At 41.6% G+C, this 27,299-nt stretch overlaps 1 protein-coding gene across 1 annotated transcript in view; it reads right to left on the bottom strand.

The window, feature by feature from the left end:
• Window positions 1–27,299, bottom strand: part of pgap1 (post-GPI attachment to proteins inositol deacylase 1) — a 135,908-nt gene that overhangs the window by 21,221 nt on the left and 87,388 nt on the right. The window contains exons 3-20 of the mRNA XM_084310260.1: window positions 26,506–26,681; window positions 25,885–26,056; window positions 18,298–18,458; window positions 17,777–17,829; window positions 17,612–17,678; window positions 14,580–14,685; window positions 13,344–13,402; window positions 11,598–11,681; window positions 10,321–10,370; window positions 9,376–9,427; window positions 9,199–9,276; window positions 5,984–6,059; window positions 5,250–5,323; window positions 5,116–5,167; window positions 3,327–3,393; window positions 1,176–1,281; window positions 875–913; window positions 276–460 (exon numbers count right to left, since the gene is read on the bottom strand). Of these exons, the coding sequence (XP_084166386.1) occupies window positions 276–460; window positions 875–913; window positions 1,176–1,281; window positions 3,327–3,393; window positions 5,116–5,167; window positions 5,250–5,323; window positions 5,984–6,059; window positions 9,199–9,276; window positions 9,376–9,427; window positions 10,321–10,370; window positions 11,598–11,681; window positions 13,344–13,402; window positions 14,580–14,685; window positions 17,612–17,678; window positions 17,777–17,829; window positions 18,298–18,458; window positions 25,885–26,056; window positions 26,506–26,681 (1,657 nt within the window). The remainder of the gene's footprint in view (window positions 1–275; window positions 461–874; window positions 914–1,175; window positions 1,282–3,326; window positions 3,394–5,115; window positions 5,168–5,249; window positions 5,324–5,983; window positions 6,060–9,198; window positions 9,277–9,375; window positions 9,428–10,320; window positions 10,371–11,597; window positions 11,682–13,343; window positions 13,403–14,579; window positions 14,686–17,611; window positions 17,679–17,776; window positions 17,830–18,297; window positions 18,459–25,884; window positions 26,057–26,505; window positions 26,682–27,299) is intronic.

Raw genomic sequence — 27,299 nt, 5'->3', positions numbered from 1 at the left:
GTACAAAATCGCACGCCTGACATATCAGCATGTAACCTGAGAACCGCTGAGTGGATTTTGGGCTTTAATTCTATATATTATATGTTTTATAAAAAATGCAGACCCGAGCCGCCAGACACTCGCAAAGTGGCGTGTCATACTGGTGGGCAAATCGTCCTAAAGAGGGCCCGGGCCGTTGCCAATTAAGAGATTAATACAATAGAATTGAGGAAAATATTGTTTGATGTTATAGATTATTTGCGTATGGACAGCATGTGTGCTCAAAGAGCGCCTACCCCAGCAGCCAGTGCAGAATATACACAGGTAGGTCCACTTTGTGGGGCTGCAGGCCCCTGCCCACAGCCTGGCTCATGTCTACAGCCCGGCCCGACCAGAGGATGGAGGACAGCTGCCCCCCACAGGCCAGGAGGAGAGCTACAGCCGTGTACACGGGCACCAGGGGGCCACAGAACCTCAACACCTGAAATTAAAGCAGCAGGGTCAGGACGGTTACTTTAAAAATGTAATCAGTTACTGGTTACATTTTCCTCCCCATTCTTTTTGAGTAATCCAAAAAGTAATCAACCCCCCGAATAAAAAAAATTCAATCTAATCTGATGACAGAGGTTTTCTTTTACTGTAACAGAATACAGTGAGGTACAGAGGAGTTTATTGTAATCCTGTGCTACATCATTAGGTTAAGAGAGGAGGAGGTTAGCACCACTATTCATAGTTCATAAAAAAAGTTGAATTGCTTCAAACATATGAACAACAGGAGATGCGCTACAAGACTAAAATATTATTCTCCGCTCTGATATCAGTGCAAAGCCACATGTTGGTGGCATGCCACGGGAGTAGTACCGGTAGTTAAAAGAACATAACATGGAGTCGTTACCTGTCCCAGCACCCTGGGGAACGAAGTCCTCACTGACACCTGAGAATGAAACAAGAGGGTGTCTTTATTATGCCACACAATACCAAAATGTATTCCCTGGCTGAAGGCAACATTTTATTTGTCCTGATAAACTGACAGATCCTAACAGGGTAAGTGTAGTAGGATTGGGGCAAATCAACCTAGGAAGTAGATTTTCTTCCAAATCCAAATGTAGAAAAAACGATTGTGCGCGATGAGGTTGTCCTTTTAGAGCTGTGGGAAACGCCCTGTGTGACACCGTCTAGCCAGTGGGTTGCAGTACCTTGTACTGGCAGTTGGGGGCAGTGTGGAGCTGGAGAAGGACTCCTGAGCTGTTGTCCGGACGGCTGGTGTGGAGCATCCCTGAGATCTCAGTCACTGAGGGAACACTGGTGGAGAAACAGAGAGGGGAGACAGGGTCGGTTATGAGAGACGAGAGGTTTTCCACTGAATGGGTACCTAGACTTATTAGCGTATTATCCGGACGCGTCACCCACAGGGACGAACAGATAGCCTACCAGCAGTGGTAGAAGAAGTACACACTTCCTTTACTTAAGTAAAAGTAGAAATACCCAGATATAATAGTACTCTGGGAAAGGTAAAAGTCCTCCATTCAAAATCCTACTTAAGTAAATGTAGAGAAGAATTTGCTATTGAATCTATTTAACACTTTGAGTACCAGCGACGCTTTATGTCGTTAGTTCATGCCGACCGTTGAATGCCAGCAACGCTATATAGCGTTTGTTTGTCGTTTTTTTTAATTATTATTAGCGATTTGAATTCATATTTCATCAATCGAGCCTCACGCTAGTGCAACCTCTCTCTGAGCTCCACTGGGAAAATACCGCCCCCTATCGTCTCTCCCCGTGTAACTGCACCCCATTGGATTAGACTGATGGGGGGGGGGGGTCCAGTTTCCTCATTTTACTTTTCCGGCAAACCATCTGAAGAGATCGAAGTGATTGCCGAGCCGGAAAACAGCGTGGAATACATATTTACAGTACCCAGCGCCGAATCAATAAACGCGATCGATATTTGGAATGGCAATCAGGAATTGGAATAATCTTTTTGGAGAACATCTGATCTGAGGTAAGGAATCTATTTTACCAGTCTTAGGATAATCGGATCTGTTTTCACAGAGATATCAGCCATTGCCCTATGTGTGTGTGTGCTGATTAGGAAATGAGAATAGATTTTTCAGCTCGCTTCTCTAGCGTGCATAAGTACACATATACTATCGATAATCTAGCGTTTATTTGAAAATGATTCATAAATAGGCCGAAGAATTACAACATTTTTTGTGTATTCCAGAATATTCCAGTAAATGCCGTTTATCACAGAATCTTTATATTTTCCTGAAACTTAAGAAAACGAGGGCTTTTCAAAATGCTATAAAACGGAAATGAACAGATTAAAAAACAATCCGTTTCGACAATGTTGACTGCAAACAAGTCATTGATAAGCGACGGGCAGATTAGACACATAGCCATAATTAAGACATCGATTATGCGTTCACAACGCTATCATTGAAGTGGGTGCTGGCATTCAACCATGTTAACCAGTGGCACTGATAGTGTTAAATATCAAAAGTAAAAAATATGTGTCCTACTCCAGTGCTTGGGAGCATTCAATTCTCAAACCATTGGCCTCTAAAGGTTAAAGTGGTATGTTATGCTGCTCTGATTATGTCTGGTTATGTCCTCTTGTAAATTGGCAGGCTTCAAATTTGAAAGACCATATTTGTGCCACTTTTCTATGCAAAAATAAATTCTTCAAAGTAACTGAACTAGTAACTGATGGGTTCAGATTAGGGATGCTCGATATTGGCTTTTTTACCGATACCGATATTGTCCAACTCTTAATTTCCGATACCGATATCAACCGATATCACATTTTAATGCCGATATCAGCCGATAATATCGGTAGGCCGATAATATCGGACATAATTTCTATAGAAATGTAAACATTTTTTTTTTAAACAGATACCGATATTTTCCGATATCACATTTTAATGCCGATATCGGCCGATAATATCGGTAGTCCGATAATATCGGACATCCCTAGTTCAGATAAGTGTAGGAGTAAAAAGTACAATATTTCTTTTGAGTAAAAGTATAAAGTTCCCTAAAATTAGAATACTCAAGTAAAGTGCAAGTACCTCAACATTTTACTCAAGTATAGTAATTGAGTAGAAATACTTACTTTACACCACCGACTACCAGTTGTTCACTGTTGATACACTTTCTGAGTTCTAAACTTTATCAGCTGTTACACAGAGTACTGATGTGATCCACTGTCTAATTTTTCTCCATTAGAGAACCGTGACATTGTTTTTTTTTCCAATGCCTCCGGTGTCTTTTCGTTACCCATTTTTCCTAATATTCATTGAGGGTTAAAGGTCAGGGGGTGACCTTTGTGAGGGAATAGAACTTACCCGACGGTGGTCAGAGAGTCCTCCCTGAACCACGGCACCTTCATTCTGTACACGTTGGGCAGTCTGTCTGCACAGAAACATAGTGGTTACCATCTGGATCACTCTGATCCCTGTGGAACTTCACACATTGCTCACTATGCCACTCTTCAGGCTCAGGGATTATGTCAGTGTGTTACTAAAGCTCCCAACTTATTTCATGCATCTCAGCCTTAAAACCCATTTATCTTACTCTGCCTTCTACTAGGGCCTGTTTTTTTTGTTTTTTTTTTTATCTGCTCCCGTTTATATTTTATTCATTGTGTTTATGTTTTAAGCCTTTTTATTCTTATGTTTTTATTTTATTCATTTGAATGTTTATGTTTTAAACCTTTTATTTTTTATTTTATTGTCCTTCGGCTGTGAATCACCTTGAGAGCTCACTGAGTTTAAAGTGTGTTATATAAATGAAATCTATTATTATTATTATTATTATTATTATTATTATTATTATTATTATTATTATTATTATTATTATTATTATTATTATTATTATTATTATTATTATTATCCTGTTCAGTGTAGAAACAGCTCGTACATTAGGGACTGTGGAAGTTCCCTTTAAGGCCTCTGTTCACACCTCCCCCTCCCCCTGTATCCTCCCCTCCCTCTCCTTACACCCCTCACCTGTTCATCCCTCCCCCACCCCCTTTTCCCTGAAAGCTTAAGAGACAAGTTCACAGAATTGGGGGGGGTGCTTGATTCTTTTCCTGGCCAGATAAAGTCAAGCCCTCTACTGAACTCCTGAAATTGTATTTGATTAGCAATGTTTTAACAATTAATTTGTATCAACCATGAAGATTTGACCACGAGCATGATTAACCTCTCCGGCTCCGCCACAAGACCAACGCACTACTGGACATTTGACTACATACTGTTCAGTGTAGAAACAGCTCGTACATTAGAGACCAACGCACTACTGGACATTTGACTACATGTGTCGAAGTGTGCACTGTGCTGCTATATTATCTAGGAAAGTCCAAATATTGGATCAGAATATGAAATTACTTGGATCAGGGGCCGAAAAATTGGGGCATTCCTATTTTATATAATGCTGCCGAAATGACTGATGTCCATAGCATTATCAAGATGGCGGCGGAGTGAGCAGACTTGTCTTGGGACTTTTGTCTATAGTCTATTATTGTATGTCTCTTTGTGCTTTATGTGAGGTGTGTCAGGATGTAACGTCACGGTGACCAATCGCAGCCACTCTTATTGTCTGGGACCAAATAGGGCCACACCCCACTCCCAGTAAAAAGTGGGAATCTCTAGAATGGGTTTGGGGCGACGCTGAATACGGAAGTGGCTCTCAAGGTGACGATTAGACAACACTTTCTGTTGTCAGTAGATGGAAGCATTGGTTTAAAATTAAAAGGTGAAAATGTTGAAAACTACAATAATGCATTTCCCAAGAGCGTTAGCACAGGTCGCAGGTCACTGGGATGTGTCTATATTCTTCGACGTGATCTGAACAGCGGTAAACTATTACTGCGACCTCGGTATAGCGACCGCAAATGGTAAACTAATTAAGTGCGCTGGTAGCGTTACATATGTTGTCTAAAGGGGGACATATGGTACAATTTAAGATTTGAATGCTAATCGGCATATAAAAGGAAACACAAAGCATCGTTAATTTGTAAGAAACCTCAATGAAAACGGCGCAGGGTGCTATTGTTATGAACATGTGATAGAATCCTATAAATGTGGCCGTATTTGGTCTACGTTCCGTTACCGTGTTTGTTGATCAACTTACCTTTTTGCACCTTGCAGTGGCTTGCGACTGTGACTCTGAAAGCCTGGTAGACCTGAGGACACAGAAGTTCTCACAAATTCGTACCAAGGCAGGAGAGGAGAGACACAGCTAATACAGTGACAGAGGAGACGTACCTGGTGAAAGTTCTGCAGCTGGATGGTGTGAAGCAGTCCGGAGGAGCTGACGGTGACATCACTAACAGTCAAACCTGGAGAATCAGCAGAAACAGAGTAGTAACTCATGATACAATACTGATATTTGGCGCTCAATAATGATTATAACACAATAATCTGCGATATTGGAAGACATTTTAACTATGATACATCATGATATCTGTGTAACTGAAAAATATAAAATACCCATAAAAAGCAGGATTTATGTATTTATTCACAGAATTTTTAAAACAACAAATTGCATAGTGCCTCTTTAACACACACGGACCACAACATGATTATTATTAACTATTAATTATGTCCAACAGAAAACCTTGCTACCATCTGAAATAAAAATCATCAGTTTTATCCAATAGGACAACGTTTTCACCCCATTCCAATCATTTCTATTGCAGTAAATGGGATTGTCAGGCCAACATCTATTATTATTAATAGTTATAAAATTATTTTATTTTAATATCGATACTTGGCATCACTATCGATTAGAGTATATAGTGACAATGCCTGTCCATACTGATGTAGAACAGAGTATACAGTGTTCGGACAGGAATTCTTTGGGGAACAACTAGGCACATTGCACTATATTCAGTGAAACAAATCATAAAAAAGCCATTACCACATTAGCTACATGCTTATTACCCCCAAAAAGCTGCCCAAAAAACTACCCAGTGCAGCTTCAAATGAAGAGAACTCACCGAAGGAGAGGACATGTGGCACTGGGACAGATTTGGTCTGAGACTCCTCTCTCTGCCACTCGCACTCCACCGTGAACTAGAGAACACACATACACAAGCTGTCGATAATTATCATAACTGCTACACGTAGAGGAGGTCCGCACTCGAGGCTTCATCAGTGTAAACGACACATCGTGTTGTCATCTTAAGTTATCATGACGCATCGACAGCGATGAAGCCCTGATGAGCAAAACATCAATCTGATCAGCCTTTCGATCTGCAAAGACTGTGTGGACCTCCTCTACTCATAAGACCACATAAGGTCAACGCACCACCTAAAGAAAGTATGAATGAATGAATGAATGAATGAATGAAAACTTTATTAACAGATTGCAGAATGGGTACAGTACAGTACAGCTCAATACATACAATTGTTAAGGGGATGCAGACCAGAGAAAGACTTTCGTCTTGTTTACATCAGGGTCCCCCATTTTCAATTCATTGTAACATATATGACATACATGACATACAGATAGACAGTACTGCTCCATCTATACATTTATGACATACCAGATTTGCAATTACAGTACTGTTTGTGATACAAAAAGAGTCCAGAAAGAAAAGAGTATATACATTAGGCGTGGAAACTGTACATTGGATTGGGTAGGTGGGGGTGGGGGGGGACTGTGCATTGGAGGTGGTTGGGTGGGTGGGGGGGGGGTTGGTTAGGAGTGTGGGGGGGGGGGGGGGTGGGTAGGGGGGGGGGGGGGGGTAGGAGGGGTGGGTGGGGGACACTGTACAACTGTACAAACAACACTGTACATTGGATTATTGACAAGACCATACTTGGTAATTTACTGTACATTGGAGGGGGTTGTGTTCGGACATTTACAGGGGCCAGTTTCGGGTTGCAGTCTCCCTTAGGTGTTTTTTTAGAGTGTTTTTGAAAGTGGGTAGTGATTCACATTCCTTTACAGCTTTGGGTAGGGCGTTCCACATTGATGTGGCATAATTGCGAAACGTGTTTAGTCCCTTGTTTGAGCCGAATCTGGGTTTAACATGATTTGTGGAGCTCCCTCTGGTGTTGTGATCGTGGTATTCACTGACCTTTGGGAAGTATTTTGTCATGTACATGGGTACCTTGGTCGTGTAGTGTATCTTGTAGACCAGGCCCATTGCAAGTTGCTGTACTCTGTCGTCTACTCTAAGCCATCCTAGGTTGTCAAAGTGGGCAGGGGTGAGGTGGGTTCTAGGAGTAAGGTCAAGCAGTAGTCTGACCAGTTTGTTTTGAGATGTTTGTAATTTTGTTTTTAGCGCCTTTGAGGTGCTTTGGTACCATGAGGTGCAAGCATAGTCGTAGTACCCTTGAATGAGTGCTCCTGCTAGAGTCTTCAGGGTATTCTTGTTTACCAGTGAGGAGATCCGGTACAAGAATAGAGTTCGTTGGTTGACTTTTTTTATTACATTGGATGCCATTTTGTCACAGGAAAGATTTGCCTCTAGGATGGAACCCAGGTAGGTAATATCTTCTTTCCTTGTGACAGTATTGTCACCCACTGTAACTGAGAAGCCGTCGGTCTTGCTGAGTTTGTTATTTGAACCGAAGAGAATGGACTCTGTTTTGCCCATGTGTAATGATAGTTTGTTATCAGCGAGCCATATGCAGATTTTGCCTAGTTCTGAGCTGAGGGTTTTTTCAACCTGTAACTTGTTCTTGTCAGAGACCAGCAGGGCTGAGTCGTCCGCAAACAGGAACAAGTTGCAGTCACAAGCTGACGACATGTCATTTGCATAAATTAGGAACAGTAGCGGACCTAGTATGCTTCCTTGTGGAACACCACAGTTTACTGTGAGGGGGGGGGATAGGGTACCGTTTACCTCCACCATCTGCTCTCTCCCCTTCAGGTAGGATTGCATCCAGCTCACTGATAGACTATCAAAACCAATTGCTTTTAGCTTGTCAATCAGAATGGTGTGATTGACAGTGTCGAAGGCCTTTTGTAGGTCCAGCATGACCATGCCGCAGTATTTGCCCGCGTCCACCTCTTGTTTGATGTGGTCGTTTAAATAGAGAAGGCATGTGTCAGTGGAGTGGGATGTTCTGAAGCCAGATTGGAATTCGTAGATTCGATTTTTTTCCGCAAGGTATTTTTCGACCTGTTCGTATACAATTTTTTCCATGACTTTCGAGATGGAGGTAAGGATAGAAACAGGGCGGTAGTTGCCTGGGTCTAATTTACTGCCTTTTTTGTGCAGAGGGGTCACTCTCGCAATTTTGAAGTCCTTGGGGACGTGTCCCTGTTTTATGGAGAGGTTTATTATGTGTGTGATGACTGGGGTGATGGCGGCTGCTGAGTCTCTGAGGAATTTGGAGGGGATGTTGTCATGGCCAGTGGCCTTGTTGGGTTGGAGGGCGCTCAGTTTTTTGAGTACCTCATCTGTTGTTACCATTTCCAGTTTGAAGCAGGGTTTGTTCCCATTATATACTATAGGAGTTACTACTGACAGCCGTGAGTGTTGTGCACAAACAAGTGGCCTCCAGGTGCAACAGAGGAGTTACGCCAATTCTAAGATCATGATGATCAACAAAGTCATCAAACAACTGTAGAGCAGCCAAGAAATATAATGTTAGAGTGTAATGTTAGAAGATGATTTTACCAAAAGATGATTAAAGTAACAGCCTACAAGATTTGGTCTTAAAAAGGTATTTTTCCAAGAGGAAAGAGGGGTTGCCTTATATTCGGACCAATACGGTTATTTCCTGCCCCAGGCATTTCCGTTCAGCCATTTCATAAAGGTGCACAAATACCAAATTTTTTCTAACCAAGTATGTGTACTTCCAGTACTTCCTTTTGAGAACTCAAGTTCTTTACTTGACAGTGAAAATTTTGGCAGAAAAAGACAGTTAAATTTTTAGGTTTTCATCTAACCAAATACAAACCTCTAATTGAACCTCATACAATCTTTTCATTAGATAGCATTGTGCTACTGTAGTACTCAGTTATTGGTATCCGAGACTTATCAATAAGAAGTAGGAGTATTTTAGCTTGGTATTGGGCCTCGTATTAGGTGCACCTCTAGTTTTAATGAGTAATATTAACAAAGTCAATGAGGCATTTTCTAACCTAAATACAGTATGCATGTGTAAAGTATTCCCCCATCATTTCACAACTGCGGTGGAGAGAAAAACATTTGTCAAATGTTTACATGTCACAGTATTTCTTCAAACAGAGTACCTGTTTCCCGTTGAGGTTGGAGGCGGCAACAACCAGGTGAGAAACAGAGGACAGGTCACTGAGGCTCAGAATCAGAACCTGAAGAGAATGATGGACAGGTATGAGCGACCAGTAACAGCACAGCTATAATGGGATAAAGCAACTGGATTGAATGGCATCACTTTAGGAGGGACTTACCTTGTATGGTGGGAGAAGCTCTGTGCCCAAAGACAGATCCACTGCATGCAAACTGGGGAGAGAGAGAGAGAGAGAGAGAGAGAGAGAGAGAGAGAGAGAGAGAGAGAGAGAGAGAGAGAGAGAGAGAGAGAGTTCAGTTCAGAGTATTTATTTGCCACATGGAATCATACAATCAGAGTTTCTTCATTACACAATCATAAATATCATTCCATGGACAAAAGGAGCAGGAAGAAGAATAAATCTTATAGTTACCTGCCCCTTATTCCTAAACTAAACAAGTATTTACTTAATGGTCGGTGTACAACCTAATTTACACAAATAATAATTTATACCATTATACAAGAAACACACAATCCACAGTTAAACAAGAAAAAATTAAATAATAATAATAAAGAATAAAAAAAAAAAAAAAAAATCTCACTATTCAGATCACATTTGATTTTCATACCGACTAAATATATTTTTTTTAATCATTCGTTTTGAATTGATAAACACTATTACATCCCTTAAGCTCGCTATGGAGATAATTCCACAACTTTACACCAATAACTGAGGGGACACATCTGTTTAAGTGTGGTACGTGCAAACTGATGTTTAAAATTTTATTTTCTCCTACTAAACTCACTTTCTAAATGAAAAAGATTTTGTAGTTTTTCTGGCAGTGTATTATTTCTTGCCCTAAACATAATTAACATTGTTTGAAACTTAACCATGTATGTATTTGTGTGTTCTCGATAACTCACTTTATGTGTGATTCTTACAGCCCTCTTCTGTAGTATATATAATGGTTTTATATTGGTCGCATAAGTATTCCACCATACTTCAACACAATAACTGATATAAGGTGAGATGAGAGAGAGAGAGACAGAAACAGATAATGCAGTTTGAGATAGACAAGTGTTGTGATACATCTACTAGCCTGATATCAATATATGTGTGTCTTACCAAGAGGATCCATTCCTCTGTGTGCAGCCAAACACCCAACTCATCATCTCCTGTTGGACAACAACAATGATCATCTATTTATATATCCATATATATATATATATATATATATATATATATCCACCCAGTAATGCATAGTGGAAGAAGTAATGCACAGACTCAACCTTTGCACTGTCAATACTGATTTCATCCATTACGTCACTGAATGATATAGAATTAGGTTGATTTTTCTTTCACGTTCTTTGCTATTCACTTTGATTTATAATAATAATAAACTTTATTTGTATAGCCGTTTTCATACAGAAATTACAGTTCAAAATGCTTCACAGCAGTAAAAAAATACAGGCATAAGAGCATAAAAAAGATAAAAGAGGTAGCAAGGTAAGGTAAATCACAGTTTACGACTGTTAAACTTTGTATGAAAAAAGACAGCAATTTATATGTTAATGATGACATGCTCAAAGACTCCATCTTCTATCTTATAGACCTTTTGAGGAGAATTCTGTTGCTATGGGAACAGCTTTGGCCCCCGTTTATCTCCTGCCAGCCACTGTATTAACAAACATTGCGACAGGAAATACAAAAGGGGCCTATTTAGAATGTTTCTGGTGTCCAAGTTAGAAAAGGCTGATCTGTGGTGTGATCATGGTTAAAGGTCAAGGTTCGTATCGGGTGTTAGCACCCACACTCTAATATAGCCTTGTATTGGCCTAATATGTCAGCAGTATCGGTACATCCATGCATCCCTAAAAGTAGGAAGGTCGGAAAGTTTTTCTGCCATCAACAGATTTAAAAAGAAAATTTGTATTCCAAATACTTGACGGTTAAATACTCGCAAACTCCCAAACGGACAGAATAGTCAGATGTCACATGATTGTAGGCGGGACCTGGGGCAACATGTGGATGCAAAGACCTCGTTGTCGGATACTTTTTAAGGAGAGTAGCCATTTGATTTGAATGAAAAAATGTCAAGCCATTTTGACAGGTATTGCTCCAACCAATCACCAACCGACAATCGCCATAGTGTGCGCACAGGGGTTGGCTACAATTTGAGTGGTTGTTTGTTCTACAGTACCAATTGAAAGTATTGTTTGGGCCTTAGACAAACAAGTATTGTTTAGGCTTTTTGCGAGGAAAGTGGCTGAAAACATTTGGGACAAAACTGTGTTCTGAATAGCCTTGTGGGTGGAGCTCCCATGGTGATTACATTACGGCAGAACGTCTGACCTCCCTACTGTGAGCATGGATGCAGTAGAGCAGCGGTTCTGCAGTCTCACCAGGTTGTTGCTCCGGCAGTAGAAGTGGCTGTAGGCTTTCCTCCGACTAGAAAGGGCAAACAGGAAGTACTTGACCTGACCCTCCTGTGGACATCAGAGAGAGAGAGAGAGAGAGTGACACAGAACAGCTCCAAGTACAGAGGATCAAATCAATACACACTCAACAGTCAGTTCATTAGGTTCACGAGGATGGACTGAGTGTGATGTCGTGGTTTGCTATATATAGCTGGCAGACCGGCGTGGAGGGATTCAGTTACATTGTGTGACAGAATATGGCAAAACGAGCAATGTATGTGACCTTAAGACTGGTGTGAAATACCATAATATGACATTAGGTGGATGCTTTTATACAAAGTGCCTTGTAGCACCATGTATGTAAACCATTAAGTATGTATATATTCATTAACTTGTTGAAAAGGACTATGGGATAGGTATTTTTATTTCATCGGCAGCAAACAATCAAAATGTACGCTGGCAGCAGACGACCACACCAGGTTCCACTCCTACACTTAAAAGGATCATTTAGCTATTTTGGACCTTAACTATTGTAACTATTTTGCTGACCACACTCTGCACTGTGTAAACTTCCGCACTCTAACTAGTTGTAGAGAGGGGCGGGCCGCAAAGCACCTAACAATGTTCGTGTGCTAAGTATACATAGGTTTTTGCAAATTATTTACGATTGCCCATGGTCTGCTATTGTAGCCCAGTGAGAGCCTGCAGGGAAATTTGTAGCTAGCTCAATACTGGACCGATCAGTGAAACTATGGTCTCCAGGTGTCAGGTACATGGTAGACGGATCACAAATAGGGTCTACGTTTTTGCCTTTAACAGACAAAGCGTACAATGGCAGCAGACAACCATGCCAGGTTACACTCCTACACTTAAGACTGGCAGCAGAGCTTAGAGGAATGGAGGAATCAGGATTTCCCACAATTTATCACATCAAAGCCCTTTCAAATAGATATAAAGTAGGCCATGGACCCCCCATTAGATAAGATGTTGTCACAGGGACCAAACAGAAGATGTTTGTCATTACACAATTTAGTACAGAAATGTATAACTGCCCTATGCAGTACGTTCAGAGAGAATAGTGGAGAATATAATTTTTTATTATTTTTTTTACCATCTTTTTCCCCCTCCTCTTTTTCCGATTTTTCTCCCATCCCATGGTTAGTCGTTATGCCAATTCCCAACTCCCTCCTGGTTGTTGCGCACCCCCCCTACTGTTGGTCCGGGAGGCCGGAGACTATCACATGCTATCCTCCGACACATGCGCAGCCAGCCGGCAGCCAGCCTGACAGCTCAGATTCTCACTGGGAGAGTGTAACGTGTGGAAGGTCACACTACCTCCCTCCAGATCCTTCCTTCGCTGAGCAGGCGCCCCGACCGAACTGTAGGAGTATTTTTCTGTTTACAACGCCCAGGACCCACCCATCAGCTTTCCCACCATCTAATACTGCCAATTGTATTAGAACGGACGACCAGCCAAACTGAAAACAATGTGGAGAGCTGGGATCGAACACGCGAACCCAGCGTCTCCAGCATTGGTGGTGAGTGCCTTGCCCACTGCACCACCTGGCCACCCTGAGAATATTAATTCTTATACGTTCTCTCATTGATCCGGAATTTGTAGTGAATGATACAAGTTCATGATACAATTTCCCGTACCCCACTTTTGAAACTACTGGCCTAGATGAATACATGGGATCATTTAAATACAGTGTTGGTATGTTGTATTAGTACCTTTGGTGTGCTGTAAGCCAGGCGGAGTGTGTTCACTTCACTTAACGCTTCAGGAGAATCTAAAAAGAAATGTGGTGGAGGGACAGAGTATATAAGAGAGGAATACGACTGATTCCTAATCTAAAAATCTTCTCTCTCTGGTTTCTAACTTTAAGAGACAGGGATGCAGCTTTCCAAATATTTACTCAACTGTCCCTGGGCAAAGGAATCCTTAAAATGGGTGGCATTCCCCTTAACACTTTGATCGCCATGGTTAAATTCATAATTTACCATCCCTAGCCAGCTCTATTTGTCTATGGAGAAGTTCCCCTTCTTTGCAGGGCTATAACTTTGTAAATTCTATTGCTAAATTTACATTATTATGGCCCATTCAATGTCCTATATCCATTGTTCAGGGTGTAGCAACGTTATACTTTTTCATTCACATATTCATACTAAAATATGGTCTAAAGTATAAGTATGTTTTTATCGTTTTCTGCAGCTTTCTCCAGAACTTGATTTATAGCCACAAATGCATTATATTGATGATCAAATACAGTTTGGTAGCGATCGGTGCCAGATAAAAAAATTTCAACTGGAGGTACTTCTAGAAGTTACTACGCATCATCTGATGTTGGCCGGATGGGCGGGGGGTCGTTTATAATTCCGTGGGCAACGTTATATCATTCACCTAGTGTGGGTCATATGATCATCAGAGCAGTTTAAATGGAACACGTTAGAAAATAACGCTGGATCTTACCGTATCTTCCTCGCGCCGTTGGACGATCAGCTTGGAGTAGAGAGTTTTCGATTATGGGATGTTGATCTAGATGAACCATTTCCAGGTTGTATAATACTATATACGTCCAAATAACGTTGTTTATTGAGTTAGGGCGAGCAATTGATTATCCAGTGTGTCGAGATGGAGTCCGGCTAACGATCGCGAGTGCCCGGACGAAATATGGATGAGCACTTCCTGTTTGGCGCGTCACTTCCAGATGACGCTCTTGAACCGTTAGAGAGTTGAGTGGAGATCAGCAGTATATCTCAGGTCCCCGGAGGAGAAATATGATTTCGATCACAGATTTTTGAAATATTGATATCAAAGACGTGTTACGGCGTCTTCGGCAGAATGAGCATGGCGGGCAATGACGAGTTACGGCGTTTCCGGCGATTAAAGTGTTAAAATGATCTAAGATATAAAGAAGATACATTATATAAAAATAACCCTTAGGTGATATTTTATAGTCCACTAACCTGAGAAGGATATGGATGCCTCCTGAGTTTCATCCAACATGCGGACAGGGTGTCTGATAAAGTGATGGTTGAGAACTGTCAGTCTCCGCTCTGGGTCTGCTGAAAACTAAAAGTGAAACCCTGATTAAGCCCGTAATCATGGCTCACAGCGGCTGCTGGATTTGAAATGAACCCCCCCCCCCCCAACCTCCAGTATTTTACATGAAGACTTGCAGACCAGGAAAGTGTCTTTAATTAATGCATGGTTACCCGACGATCTGGCTGGTAAAGAAGACAGATTCACCACCACTGATAAACTTTTACCAGCACTTGGCTGGTGGTGGCTGGTGTTAATTTCACACCGGGCCTTCCGTTTTAATTGGTAGAAACTAGGGATGCAGCAATACGACCCGGCTATCAGGCCAGGACTATAATCCAGTACCAAGAAGCATGTGTAACAAGTTAGAAAGCAACTTCACTTTCTGCTTTCTTCATGGAGGAAAATGTAATTTTTGTCCAATGACCCAAAGTTATGATATATATATATAGATCATATCAGACAAAACATAACTGGCCTCATATCAATAAATCAATACACAACACAGAAATTTGATTTAACCTCTTAACGTGCACCGGAGGGCGGCTAAGTGGCGCAGTGGGCAAGGCGCTCGCCAACAATGCAGGATATGCTGGGTTCGAGCCCAGCTCTCGGCATTGCTACCAGCTTGGCTGGTCGTTCATACTAATACAATTGGCAGTATTAGGGGGTGGGAAGCTGGTGGGTGGGGATCGGACGTTGTGGACAGCGACTCCTACAGGTCGGTTGGTGCGCCTGCGCAGCAGAATCAGGAAGCGACGAGGGCGGCGTGTCCCTCCCACGCACCGCTGAGAGATCGCGCTGTGCGGGTGAAAAGATGCGACGCTGCCTCCTCGTGTACCGGAGGGGACATGTGATGCAAGGCTTTGTCCACATTGCAGCCGGCTTGTGGGAGGCATGGCCTAACAGCGTTCGAGACAGGGGAGGGTAGAATTGGACAATAGACCACTACACTTCCGCGTTACATTGAAATCGGGAAGGAGATTGCGGGGGGGGGGGGGGGGGGGGGGGGCAAATGAATGAATGTGGACGAGAGCCTTGACATTAAGTGATTGCAGATACGGCTGTGGGGGTGCTGGAGACATGATCGAATAGACTTGTATGCGCCTGACTCTCCTGAACACGGCGCGAGACATTCCTAATCGATCAGAACTAAATTGGCAGCGAAAAATACCGTTTTTAAGCATCGATTCCCCATGCACATGCGCAGATTGGCCACAGAGTGTGACGCAACGCACATCCACACTGGAATGTTCCATTAGAGGGGCATTAGAGGGGGTGTTGTGTTGTCAGAATGATAAGATAGAATTAAATATACAGTAAAAGGAATACAGTACAAATATACAGAAGTCTACAGTAAGTGTAATATTGCACAGTGTTGTGCATTTATAATCAGTAGCTTAGGCTACATAGTAGGCTAATGACAGCCTATTCTAGTCTAGCAGGTGCTGGTATAGACGTATAATATATGACATATATCACAATATGACATTTTTTGCCTAGATATACGGTATATCTAGGCAAAAAATTTCATAGATGACTGAAAATCAACATTACTAGTCTATACCAGCACCTGCTAGACTAGAATAGGCTGTCATTAGCCTACTATGCAGCCTAAGCTACTGATTATAAATGCACAACACTGTGCAATATTAAACTTACTGTAGACTTCTGTATATTTGTACTGTATTCCTTTTACTGTATATTTAATTCTATCTTAGCATTCTCACAACACAACACCCCCTCTAATGCCCCTCTAATGGAACATTCCAGTGTGGATGTGCGTTGCGTCACACTCTGGCCAATCTGCGCATGTGCATGGGGAATCGATGCTTAAAAACTGTATTTTTCGCTGCCAATTTAGTTCTGATCGATTAGGAATGTCTCGCGCCGTGTTCAGTAGATTCAGGCGCATACAAGTCTATTCGATCATGTCTCCAGCACCCCCACAGCCGTATCTGCAATCACTTAATGTCAAGGCTCTCGTCCACATTCATTCATTTGCCCCCATCCCCCCCCCCCCCGCAATCTCCTCCCCGATTTCAGAATCCCGGAAGTGTTGCGGTGGTCTATACGAAATTGGGATGGGAGAACAAGTAGATAAAAAAAAAAAAAAAAAACGTGCACCGGAACACACAAAAGTCACGGCACTTTGCGGCTCGGGCTGCATTTTTCGCCAAACATATAAATTACCGTTTGAAAGATCTATTTGTTACTGTTCAAACGCCACCTCACTCAACCAAATCTGGGCCTCGGTTCTCGAGTTAAATGACGATATGTCAGGTGAGCGTCTTTTTACGCTGCGCACGTCATATGACCACCAGACACTCCAGAACTGCCAATCATCCGCTGATGGCGAAAATTATTGGTCATTGTCGTAACCAACAAGTGTACCTTTCCAATGGTACCCCACGTGGGGGGGGGGGGGGGGGGTGAGAATAAGGGATCTAGGTGAAAGTTGACGAGCGAAAACCAGAAGTCAATCACACGCCGTGGATGAGGAAATGGATTTGAGAGCTTTTTATTTATTTATTTTTGCACGGTTTACCCGGATCTCTCTCAAAGACCCATTTCTGAATGAATTTTTATAAAATCTGGACCTGTACTACATAAGACTTCAGGCTATGTATCCGCAGTGTTTTCCAGCTTATAACCTTTTTTTCCTTTTTTATATTGCAACCACTACAGAAAAATGTGAGTAAAGTTCAAGTTCAACTCAAGTTCAGGCCTATGTTACTCTATTTCATTAGCACTAAAAGTGATCTTTCTTTATTGTATAAGAAACGTCAGAATGTTATCTTTCAAAAGAGACCAGGCGTATGCATGTGCTATAAGTATAAAGATACGCTTTTCAAAAAAAGTATGCAGTCCATGCAAGTTCAAGTAAAAAAATTGTCACTTTTCTGGGCGCCAGTTAAGAGGTTAAAGAAGGTGGATGAAACAGTGCCAGTCTGACCTGTCTCGTTTCTGGTTCGATGAGATCAAATAAAGCCCTCACAGTGGCCAGAACAAGCTCTTTACACCTGGAACACACACACACACACACACACACATCAGTGCCAAACACTTCGGATCGGAGCATTGCATCAGAAAACAGTTGCATATATGAGTGGCACCTTACCAAACAATGGACAGGTGGTCAGTAGACACCCACGTCCTGGGGACAGCAGTGGCCTTGGTAAAAATTTGGATTAAAAGAGTTTTGTTCAATTCAATTTCAATTCATGAAGTTGGTTTCCTTCAAAATTCAAATATTAGAAAGCCTTTGGTAGACTATGTTGTATGTTTTTAACAGGACGGCTATTAATCACTGTGACATCGATTATAGCCTATTTTTCAAACCCCCTCATTGGTACAGTACTGGGACTGTCTGTAATGTAACCATACGACTACTCAGTAGCCTCCCTAACCAGCATGTAAACCTGGTATACAAAGCTTGCCCCATCCACCCTCTTAAAGCATCCATCGTTGGCAAATAAACTGCCATTTCTGTTTCCATTTTGAATTGAAGTGAATCCATGCCATGTCAATTCACTGAGGTGCTTTTGTGTAAGTGGCCTATGTATTCAAGTGAATGTGATGAGCCATTTACTAGAATTATTACCAAACTCCAACACCCATAGTGCAACAGTAGAGCCTTACCACCAGTGACATCTTGCTGGGGTCTCCTACTGGACAGGGCAGGGACGTCAGGCCGGAGCGCACCTGGTAGTCCCTGTGACCGCCGCCCACGGAGAGCACAGTCACATTCCGGAGGTCGCCCGCCTGGCCTGCCCACCTCTGCCTGACCGCAGAGTAGAATTCTACATGGGATGAAGGTACAGAGAAAAGACTTGAGATTGAATTCCAATCCACTGAAAGTCCACCTGAAGTATAATTTAAAGTATGGTTGTTATTCCAGTAGTTTTGGAATATCTAGATGTCTGTATGTTACAAAAGTACCATGGATTTCTGTCCTACAAACAATGGCGGCATGAAGAACGGGAAATCCACGCTTGGGTCGTTCCGTTTAGTTCAGTGTTGTAAAACAGTTAGGAGGCAGTGACGAAGGTTTTTCAGAGAGATGCTTCATTGACCAGATTCATGCTCAGGTTGGGATTTCTTTCCCAATGTGAGCATGAAATTTGAAATTTATTTGAAGGATAAACCCCTTGAGATATGCTATCTCGTTTTCGAGGGGGTCCTTAACACTTTGAGTGCCGGGACCCGTCTTTAGACGTCTTTGCTGGCCATGCTAAAGTTGCCGGAGGACGCGTTACGTCGTCCTTATATCAATATTTCAAAAATCTGCGATCGGATTCATATGTCCCCTCCGCTGGCCTGAGATCCACCAGCAGGACCCACTGAGCTCTCTGGCTGTTCAGGAGCGCCATCTGGTGGCCGATCGGCGCAATCGCCAAACAGGATGTTGAATAGAGGTTGTCATGACGACCGTAGTACTTCCGGGCGCTCGCTATAGTTCATGGGACTCTGGCTCGTCACGCTACACGGTGATCGATTGGCAATAACTCGATAAACAACATGATTTGGACGTATATACCATTATACAAGCTGGAGATGGACCGGGTAAAAATATATCCCATAATGATAAGATTTCTACTCGACGATGATCGCCCAACGGCGTGCGGAGACTGGGGTGAGTTTCAGCGTGTAACGTTACCGTCTTCGATACTAACTGCTATTATCAACATTTGACCCACATTAGATGATTGGTATAACGCTGCCCACGGAATTATAAACGCCCCCTCGCCCATCCGGTCAACATCAGATGACGTGTAGTAACTTCTAGAAGTACGTCTAGTTGGAATTTTTTATATCGCGCTGATTGCCATCAAACTGTATTTCATCATCAATATAATGCATTTGGGGCTATATATCACGTTCTGGAGAAAGCTGCAGAAAGAGATGAAAACATACTTATACATTAGACCATACTTTACTATGAATATGTGAATGAAAAAGTTTAACGTTGCTACACAATGAACAATACATATAGGACTTTGAATGGGCCCTAATAATGGCAATGTAGCAATAGAATTTAAAAAGTTATAGCCCTGCAAAGAAGGGGACTTTCTCCATAGACAAATAGCGCTGGCAATCTATGGTATATCATGAATTTAACCTTAGGCAGCCAAAGTGTTAACATTGGATACAAAACATACAATACAATACATAACAAAAAACAGGACAACAAATGCACTTATACACTGACAGACGCTCTCCCAAGCTCACCCCCACAATCCACACTGATTCCTCCCAAGAGGATCACCAATATATATATGTTCCCTTATAAAACACATACAAAATTATAATTTGATCTGAAAACGACATGTAAGCCCTAACACAGTAAATCAATAACAGGTGCAAGTAGTCTGTAGATGAGTGAACAAAGATATCTTAAATAACCGGTAAGAAGTAAGAGATCTGAGTGAACTAGGCAGTTTGTTCCAATCAGCTGGTGCTTTATATTTAAAGGCAAGTCGACCGATAGCTTTGATGGTTCGAGGTATACTAAAGAAAGGAAGATCCGTGTGTCTTAAATTATAAGTTGAACTATATGGTGTTAAGAACTGCTTTAGATAGGGGGGATAATTAAAGTAAATACATTTGTAAACAAAAAGCAACCAATGAAAATGTCTTCTGAATTGGGGAGAAAGCCAGTTTAACAACTCAAACATAAGACAGTGATGGGTTCTATAAGGACACCTCAATATAAATCTGCAAACACTATTATAAGTAACATTTAAAGAACGGAGATTTGTTAGTGTGGTGTTTTGATAGACTATGTCTGCGTAATCCATTATTGGAAGTACCAGCTGTATAATGATTATTTTCCTAACCTGAAGAGAAAAACAGTTAATAGAACGATACAATATTCTCAGGCTACAATTTGTTTTCTTCATCACAGCATCAATATGTGACTTGAAGGTGAGTTGAGAATCAAGCCAAAGACCCAGATACTTATATTCATCGAAATTTTCAAGAGGAGCATCATCTAAAAACTTAATCGACAACTGATTTGATATTTGCACCAGATTTGATCTAGTACCAAACAGCATACTATAGGACTTCTTATTTAATAAAAGTTTGTTAATAGATAACCATTTCTGGACAGCATCAAAATGAGTCTGTAAAGAGTACTGAATTTGTTGAATATCAGACTTAGAGGAATAAATCACTGTATCGTCAGCATACAATTGAGTAAGACAGTCAGATGGTATCAGGGTGAGATAATTAACAAATATAGAAAATAATAATGGTCCTAAAGATGAACCTTGAGGAACACCTTTATCCATAATCAAAAAATCAGACTGTTTACCCTGATATGATACACACTGACGTCTCTGGTGGAGATAGGAATTGAACCAAAGTAAAGAATTATTAGAGACACCAGTAGCACAGTTTGTCAAGAAGAAGATAATGATCAACCAAATCAAAAGCCTTTGTGAGATCTATAAATATTGCACCAGTAACCATGTTATTGTCCATTGCTGAGTGAACATCATTGGTCAACTTCAGAAGGGCTGTAGTTGTGGAGTAGTTTGGCCTGAAACCAGATTGGCATGGTGATAAAATATGAGATTCATTAACATAATGGGATAATTGATAAAATATTTGTTCTTCAAATACTTTTGCTATACTATTAATAATTGAAATTGGTCTATAATTATTGAGATCAGAAGGATCACCACCTTTATGCAATGGAATGACTTTTGCACATTTCCAGCTTAATGGAGTTTCATTAGTTGTTAAAGATAAATTAAATAAATCAGACAAAGGATATGATAATACATGAGATGCAAGTTTGATGAATTTGATCTCCATACCATCTGAACCACAGCTAGTACCCAATCTTAATTCATCAATGACCTTCTGAACATCAAGCGGACGGATACTTCTAAAGGAAAAAGAGCTGTTGCATCTGGTGTTATTAAGAGGCACATCGGAATATGAGGAGTCATTAAATTTGAGTCTGCAGACAGAATTAAAGTGCTGATTAAAGGCAAGTGCTATTGAGGAGGGATCATTGACAACTTCATTATTAATTCTAATATGAGTGGGATTTATAGATGACTTCTTAGTAATACTGTTGATTCTCTTCGAAAACTGTTTTGGATTGCTAAATTCATTGCTTAAACAATCTTTGAAATAGTTTGATTTAGCATTTCTTGTTTTAGTTGTACATAAGTTCCGTATTTGTTTATATGCAATGAAGTTGGCAGAATCCTTTGTCAGACGATGCTTTTCCCAAGCCTTATCTCTTTGTTTATACAGATTTATAAGTTCACTATTAATCCAGGGCAAGTGTCTACCCTTTACTTTGAGCGTCTTCCAGGGAGCATGATGGTCAATAACATTAGTAAGCTCAGTGTAGAAGAAATTCCATGCATCTTCAACAAATGGAATCAATTTAAACCTGTCCCAATTTATAGATGTTATATCTTGAATAAAGTGCTCAATATTCAAATTCCTACATCGTCTTATCCTGATAAATTTTGGTGGTAGACGTGGTAACTTTATCTTCCAAATGCAGAAGATGATCGAAAGTTTCAGCGACCAATCAGGTAACACACCAGAGTTTGAAATTCTGTCCGGGTGTGAGACGAGAATCCAATCTAACAGGGACTTGGATCTAGTATCAACTCTAGTAGGCTCACTAATGAGTTGAGTTAAATTGACACTGCCAAATAGGTTTCGAGCATTACTAGATGATCGATCTAGCCAGTTGATGTTAAAGTCACCCAAGATAATAATTTCATTTGGACGATCTAAAGAGTTAATGGTGGATAATATATCATTTGTAGATTCAGAGGGAGAATCAGGAGGTCTATAAATATTTCCTATGGTCAACTGTTTATTTTCATGAAAATAAATTTTAATAAAAAGACACTCAAAGTTTATAGGGTTTACCCTTGGCCTGAGGAGCTCAGATGACAGATTTGATTTGACATATGTAGCCACTCCTCCACCTCTAGTACCCCTATCAGCTCTATACAGAACATAGTTGTCAAGTTCAACTTCATTGTCAGAGATTGCACTATGCAACCATGTCTCAGACACAGTAATTACACTGGGATTATTGTAGACAAGCCAAGCTCTAAGTAGATCAATTTTGGGGTACAGACTCCTTATATTCAGGTGAATAACATTTAAACCTTTAGAAGTATTCATCATACCAGAGTTGTATTAAAAGAAAAAAAATAAACCAAAAAAAACCCAAAAAAAACAACGGGAAGGAGGAACAATGGATAATGAGCAGGGAGCAGGAGAGCGACATACATTCAAGTACACACACACAACATAACATAAATACATAACACAAAACTAAATCGCAGCATGTCCCAGCAGTACCTGGCATGTCTATGGGAATTCACTATAAACTCAAAGCTCTGTCTGTATTCTTAGAGAAAGAAAAAGAAAAAGAAAGTTTGTAGCCTGAAATTTACAGGCGGCATCAAAGACTTTAAATCTTTAATTCTGATAAATCTCTACTATGAATTAGTCACGGTATTAACGTGACGTACGCACGTAGGCGCTACCGGAAGTGACGCATTTCCGCTACGACATTCAGAATGTAAACACAACAGCATGTACCATTAATGAAGCCATGTAGTAAGTAGGCTCACGCTAACATTGAGCACATATTTCCAAATCATAAACATGGCACAAATAGAACAAAACTCATAATGCAGAGGCATCACTTCATATGCAGGAACAAAGGAGAATTAAGAAGAAGAGAGGGCACGGCCAATTAATTAATATATGCCGGCTCGGACCATAAGAAAAGTTACCAAGCACTATCTCAGTCATAAACATCATCATTCGTACCGCATATCTTCTGGAGAGTTCGGTAAAGATATCAAGGCATTTTCAGCAAGCTTGGGACAGTTAAATCCTTCTTCTTTGCTATCAATGGTGACACATAATGTACATGGATAGCGGACAAAGTACTTGATCTTACGTTCGCGGAGCTTGCGTTTGATGGTGGCGAAGCTCTTGTGACGCCTCGCCAAGTCTGCGCTGAGGTCTGGGTTGAAGTAGACACGAGACCCGTTGAATTCCACTCTCTTACTCTCTCTGGCAAGTCGAATGATTTTCACCTTGTCCTGGAAGTAGAGCAACTTTATGATGATGGGCCTAGGAGTGCCACGCTTGTTCTGACGATTTGTCGGTGAGCGATGGGCTCTTTTGATGATTGGAGCAGTGGGGAAGTTATCCGGACCCAGGAGCGATGGAATTATTTTGGACATGAACCCAATCACATCGGTGCCTTCAGCAGACTCAGGGATTCCGACGACACGAAGATTCAGTTGACGACTCCGATTCTCCAGGTCATCAGTCTTCTCACGTAGGTAAGCATTGTGTTCCTCTAGAACTTTCACCCGAACAAGTAGATTATCGACATTACTCTCGTTCTTGCCGACTCTCTCCTCAATTAACTCGACTTGACCTCCCAACATCTCCAGGGAGTTCTGAATACTAGTCAAGCCAGCCTGAACTGTATCCACTTTTGAGTCAATGTGTCTCAGCGTTTGAAACGTTTCAGTCTTGCTCTTCTCGATGGCGTCCATCAAACTTTGCAGTGTAATAGTTGACATTTTCACGAACAAACAAGGAAAAAAAAGACCGCAATGAAACTGAAATGGTTAAACTTCTCAAACTAATTAAAGTGGATCAAATTAGTAGTATTATCGGCTACAAACTGCGACAGACGAGCAATTGAGACACGACCTCTCACACTGCGGCCATCTTGTGTTTTCTCTAAGTGTTAATGGCATGACACAATTGTCTGTATGCCATGTGAATGTTGTGAGTGTATAAAGTCTGTAACTGTATTTTACGTGTTATGGACCCCAGGAAGAATAGCCACAGCACTGATGTGGCTAATGGGGATCCAAATAAACTTAAACATAAGAGCAAAATGGCCATCGAGTGAATACGGTCCATTCTCCCACTGACTTCCACTAGCATTGGAAAAGTGTGGAAAGCATGGAAAGTAGGGATGGGTACCTTTCACATTTGAACCGATACCGGTACCTGTGAATCGATACCGGTACCCAACGGTACCTTTTTTCTGTACTTTAGTCTCAAGAAATTTAATTTACCTACCTCAGTCGTGAAAAAAAAATCAATCAATTCAAATAACTACAATTTCGACAGTTTTCGGCTTGCCATTGCTCCGACTGCTTTGTTGTTGAACCAAGTCAAATCCTAGGTAAGCATATATTGTGCGTGTGAACGTTGACATGAAAAAAAAAAAAAAAAAAAACGATATCACACTTGATTCGATACTCGGTAGTACCGACGTGTTTCGGTTCGGTACCTCAAAAGTACCGCATTCGGTACCCATCCCTAGAAAGGTGGTGCCAGGAAAACAACCTCACTCTCAACGTCAACAAGACCAAGGAGCTGATCATTGACTACAGGCGGGGAGGAGCGGGACACGACGCCATCCACATCAACGGGGTCGCAGTGGAGATGGTCGCCAGCTTCAAGTTCCTCGGGGTCCACATCACAGAGAAGCTGGACTGGGGAGTGCACACTGGCCACGTGGTGAAGAAGGCCCAACAACGCCTCTACCACCTCAGGAGACTAAAGAGATTTGGAATGGGGCCACAGATCCTCAGGGCCTTCTACAGAGGCACCACGGAGAGCGTACTGACAGGATGCACCACCGCATGGTTTGGAAATGCCAACCAAAGCAACCGCAGAGCACTGGAGAGAGTAGTGTGAACGGCAGAGAAGATCTGTGGAAGCAAACTACCCTCCATAGTCAATATCTTCACAGAGCGGTGCGTCAGCAAGGCACACAGGATTCTGAAGGACCCCAGCCACCCCAACCACAAACTGTTTGAGCTCATGCAGACGGTACCGGAGTCTCAGATCCACCTCCAAAAGAACACTGAACAGCTACTTCCACCGGGCCAAGAGACTCCGAACCATCATGGATGTACATTTTAAAAAGCTTTGACAATAAAGGAATCTGAATTGCTAATGGATGCAAAGAATTTCCGTTTTGAATATCTCAAAAAGCACTGGTTTCATTTATGAACCGAGTAGTCTTCCAGTCTGTGACCAATCAGACCGGTTTCTTCATAAAAGTGGACCATCCCCTTTAAGTGAACTATTACCGAAATATAACCATTTATTTTATCTTTTATAAAATCAGGCACTGTGAAGCCATAAATCATACACCGTGCAACACACAGTTGTGCGCGTGCTCCATACCCAGCAGGTAAGTGTCGAGGACCAGCACGGGGGCCAGGTGGGGGGAGGCCTGGGTGATGATGAGGCTGACCAGACGGGGGCTGAAGCGAGGCAGGGTGAACAGAGCCCGGGCCACGACTCCTCCCATGGAGTGACCCACCAGGACCACACTCCGAGGGGGGTCTTCAGCGTCCTGGGGAAGGGGGAGGACAAAGGGAGAGATCATCCATTTTGTAGAAATGATTAAATTAATATAACAATATTACCCTCCCCAACACTGGAAATAAGTAATCATTTGTTCAGGTTTATTTGGTAGAAAGGAGTAATTGGTTTACTTTCTTTTAGATGGAAAGCACCTCATAGACTGACTGACTCACTCACTCACTGTTAGTCACTCTGCCCCTAGTGGTGGCTCACATGCGTGACAGTTTCTGTAAGATCAGTTCAATCCATGCGAGAACGCTACACATCTCAGACACTGCGTGTCCTTGTCATTATCGATGAATCGTAAAATATTTATCAAAATTTGATAAAAAAAATTAAAAAAGTTTAACAGGCATATAAAAGTGACGGGACTAATTCAACTGGGACTGAATCACGTGTCCCTGTCTGAACACTTAAGCACAAGATTGGAGGCCTGACCTTGTAGAGGCGCAGGATGGCCTTGATGCTCTCGTGCAGGAAGTGCGTCTGCCTGCGGAGGCTGCCTCCATACAGAGCCACAAGCTCCTCGTTGAAGTCCACTGTGAAGACGTTGAGGTGGAGACCGCCTTCCATGCTCTCCGCCTTCCTTAGCGCCACCGAGCCCAGGGACCGGGCTGCAGAGGAAATAGGATCATCAGCTGGGTAATATGGTCAAAACATCACATTTCCTTTTTTATGTTATGACAATATTTCTCCCCCAGTGCAAATTACAGTGATGTAATGTGACGTATTATTTATATCTTCATTTTCTTTTTAGACACAATCGTCCAATCTATTTCATCTCCAAATCTTTATAATAATGTAGCAAGGAACAATTTGTAGATTAAATAAAATATATGTTTGATATGTAGCCTATAGAGAAATTAAATCCTTTCTATTCTGATCTATGTACTGTATGTACCTTAACACTTTGAGTGCCAATGACGAGATTTCTCGTTAGTTCATGCCAACCGTTGAGTGCCAGAGAGACAAGAAATCTCGTTTTTGATCGTTATTCATTTTATTATCAATTTCCATTAATTTTTCATCAATCTAGCCTCACGTTACCAGTGGGGATCTGTCTGAACTCGAACAAGGAAAATACCGCCCCCTATCGTCTCTCCGGATGGTACTGCACCCCTTTGGATTGGATTGAATGAAACGCATGGAGAAAAAAAAGTCCTGCTTCCACATTTTACTTGTCAGACAAGTAACCGGAGATGATCCAAGTAATCGCCCACCACCAGAACAGC

The sequence above is a fragment of the Notolepis coatsorum genome (genome assembly GCF_963971535.1).
Source record: "Notolepis coatsorum genome assembly, chromosome: 3".
Lineage (NCBI taxonomy): Eukaryota > Metazoa > Chordata > Actinopteri > Aulopiformes > Paralepididae > Notolepis > Notolepis coatsorum.
Note: the sequence above shows the minus strand (reverse complement) of the source record. Positions and strands in the feature narration are given on the sequence as shown.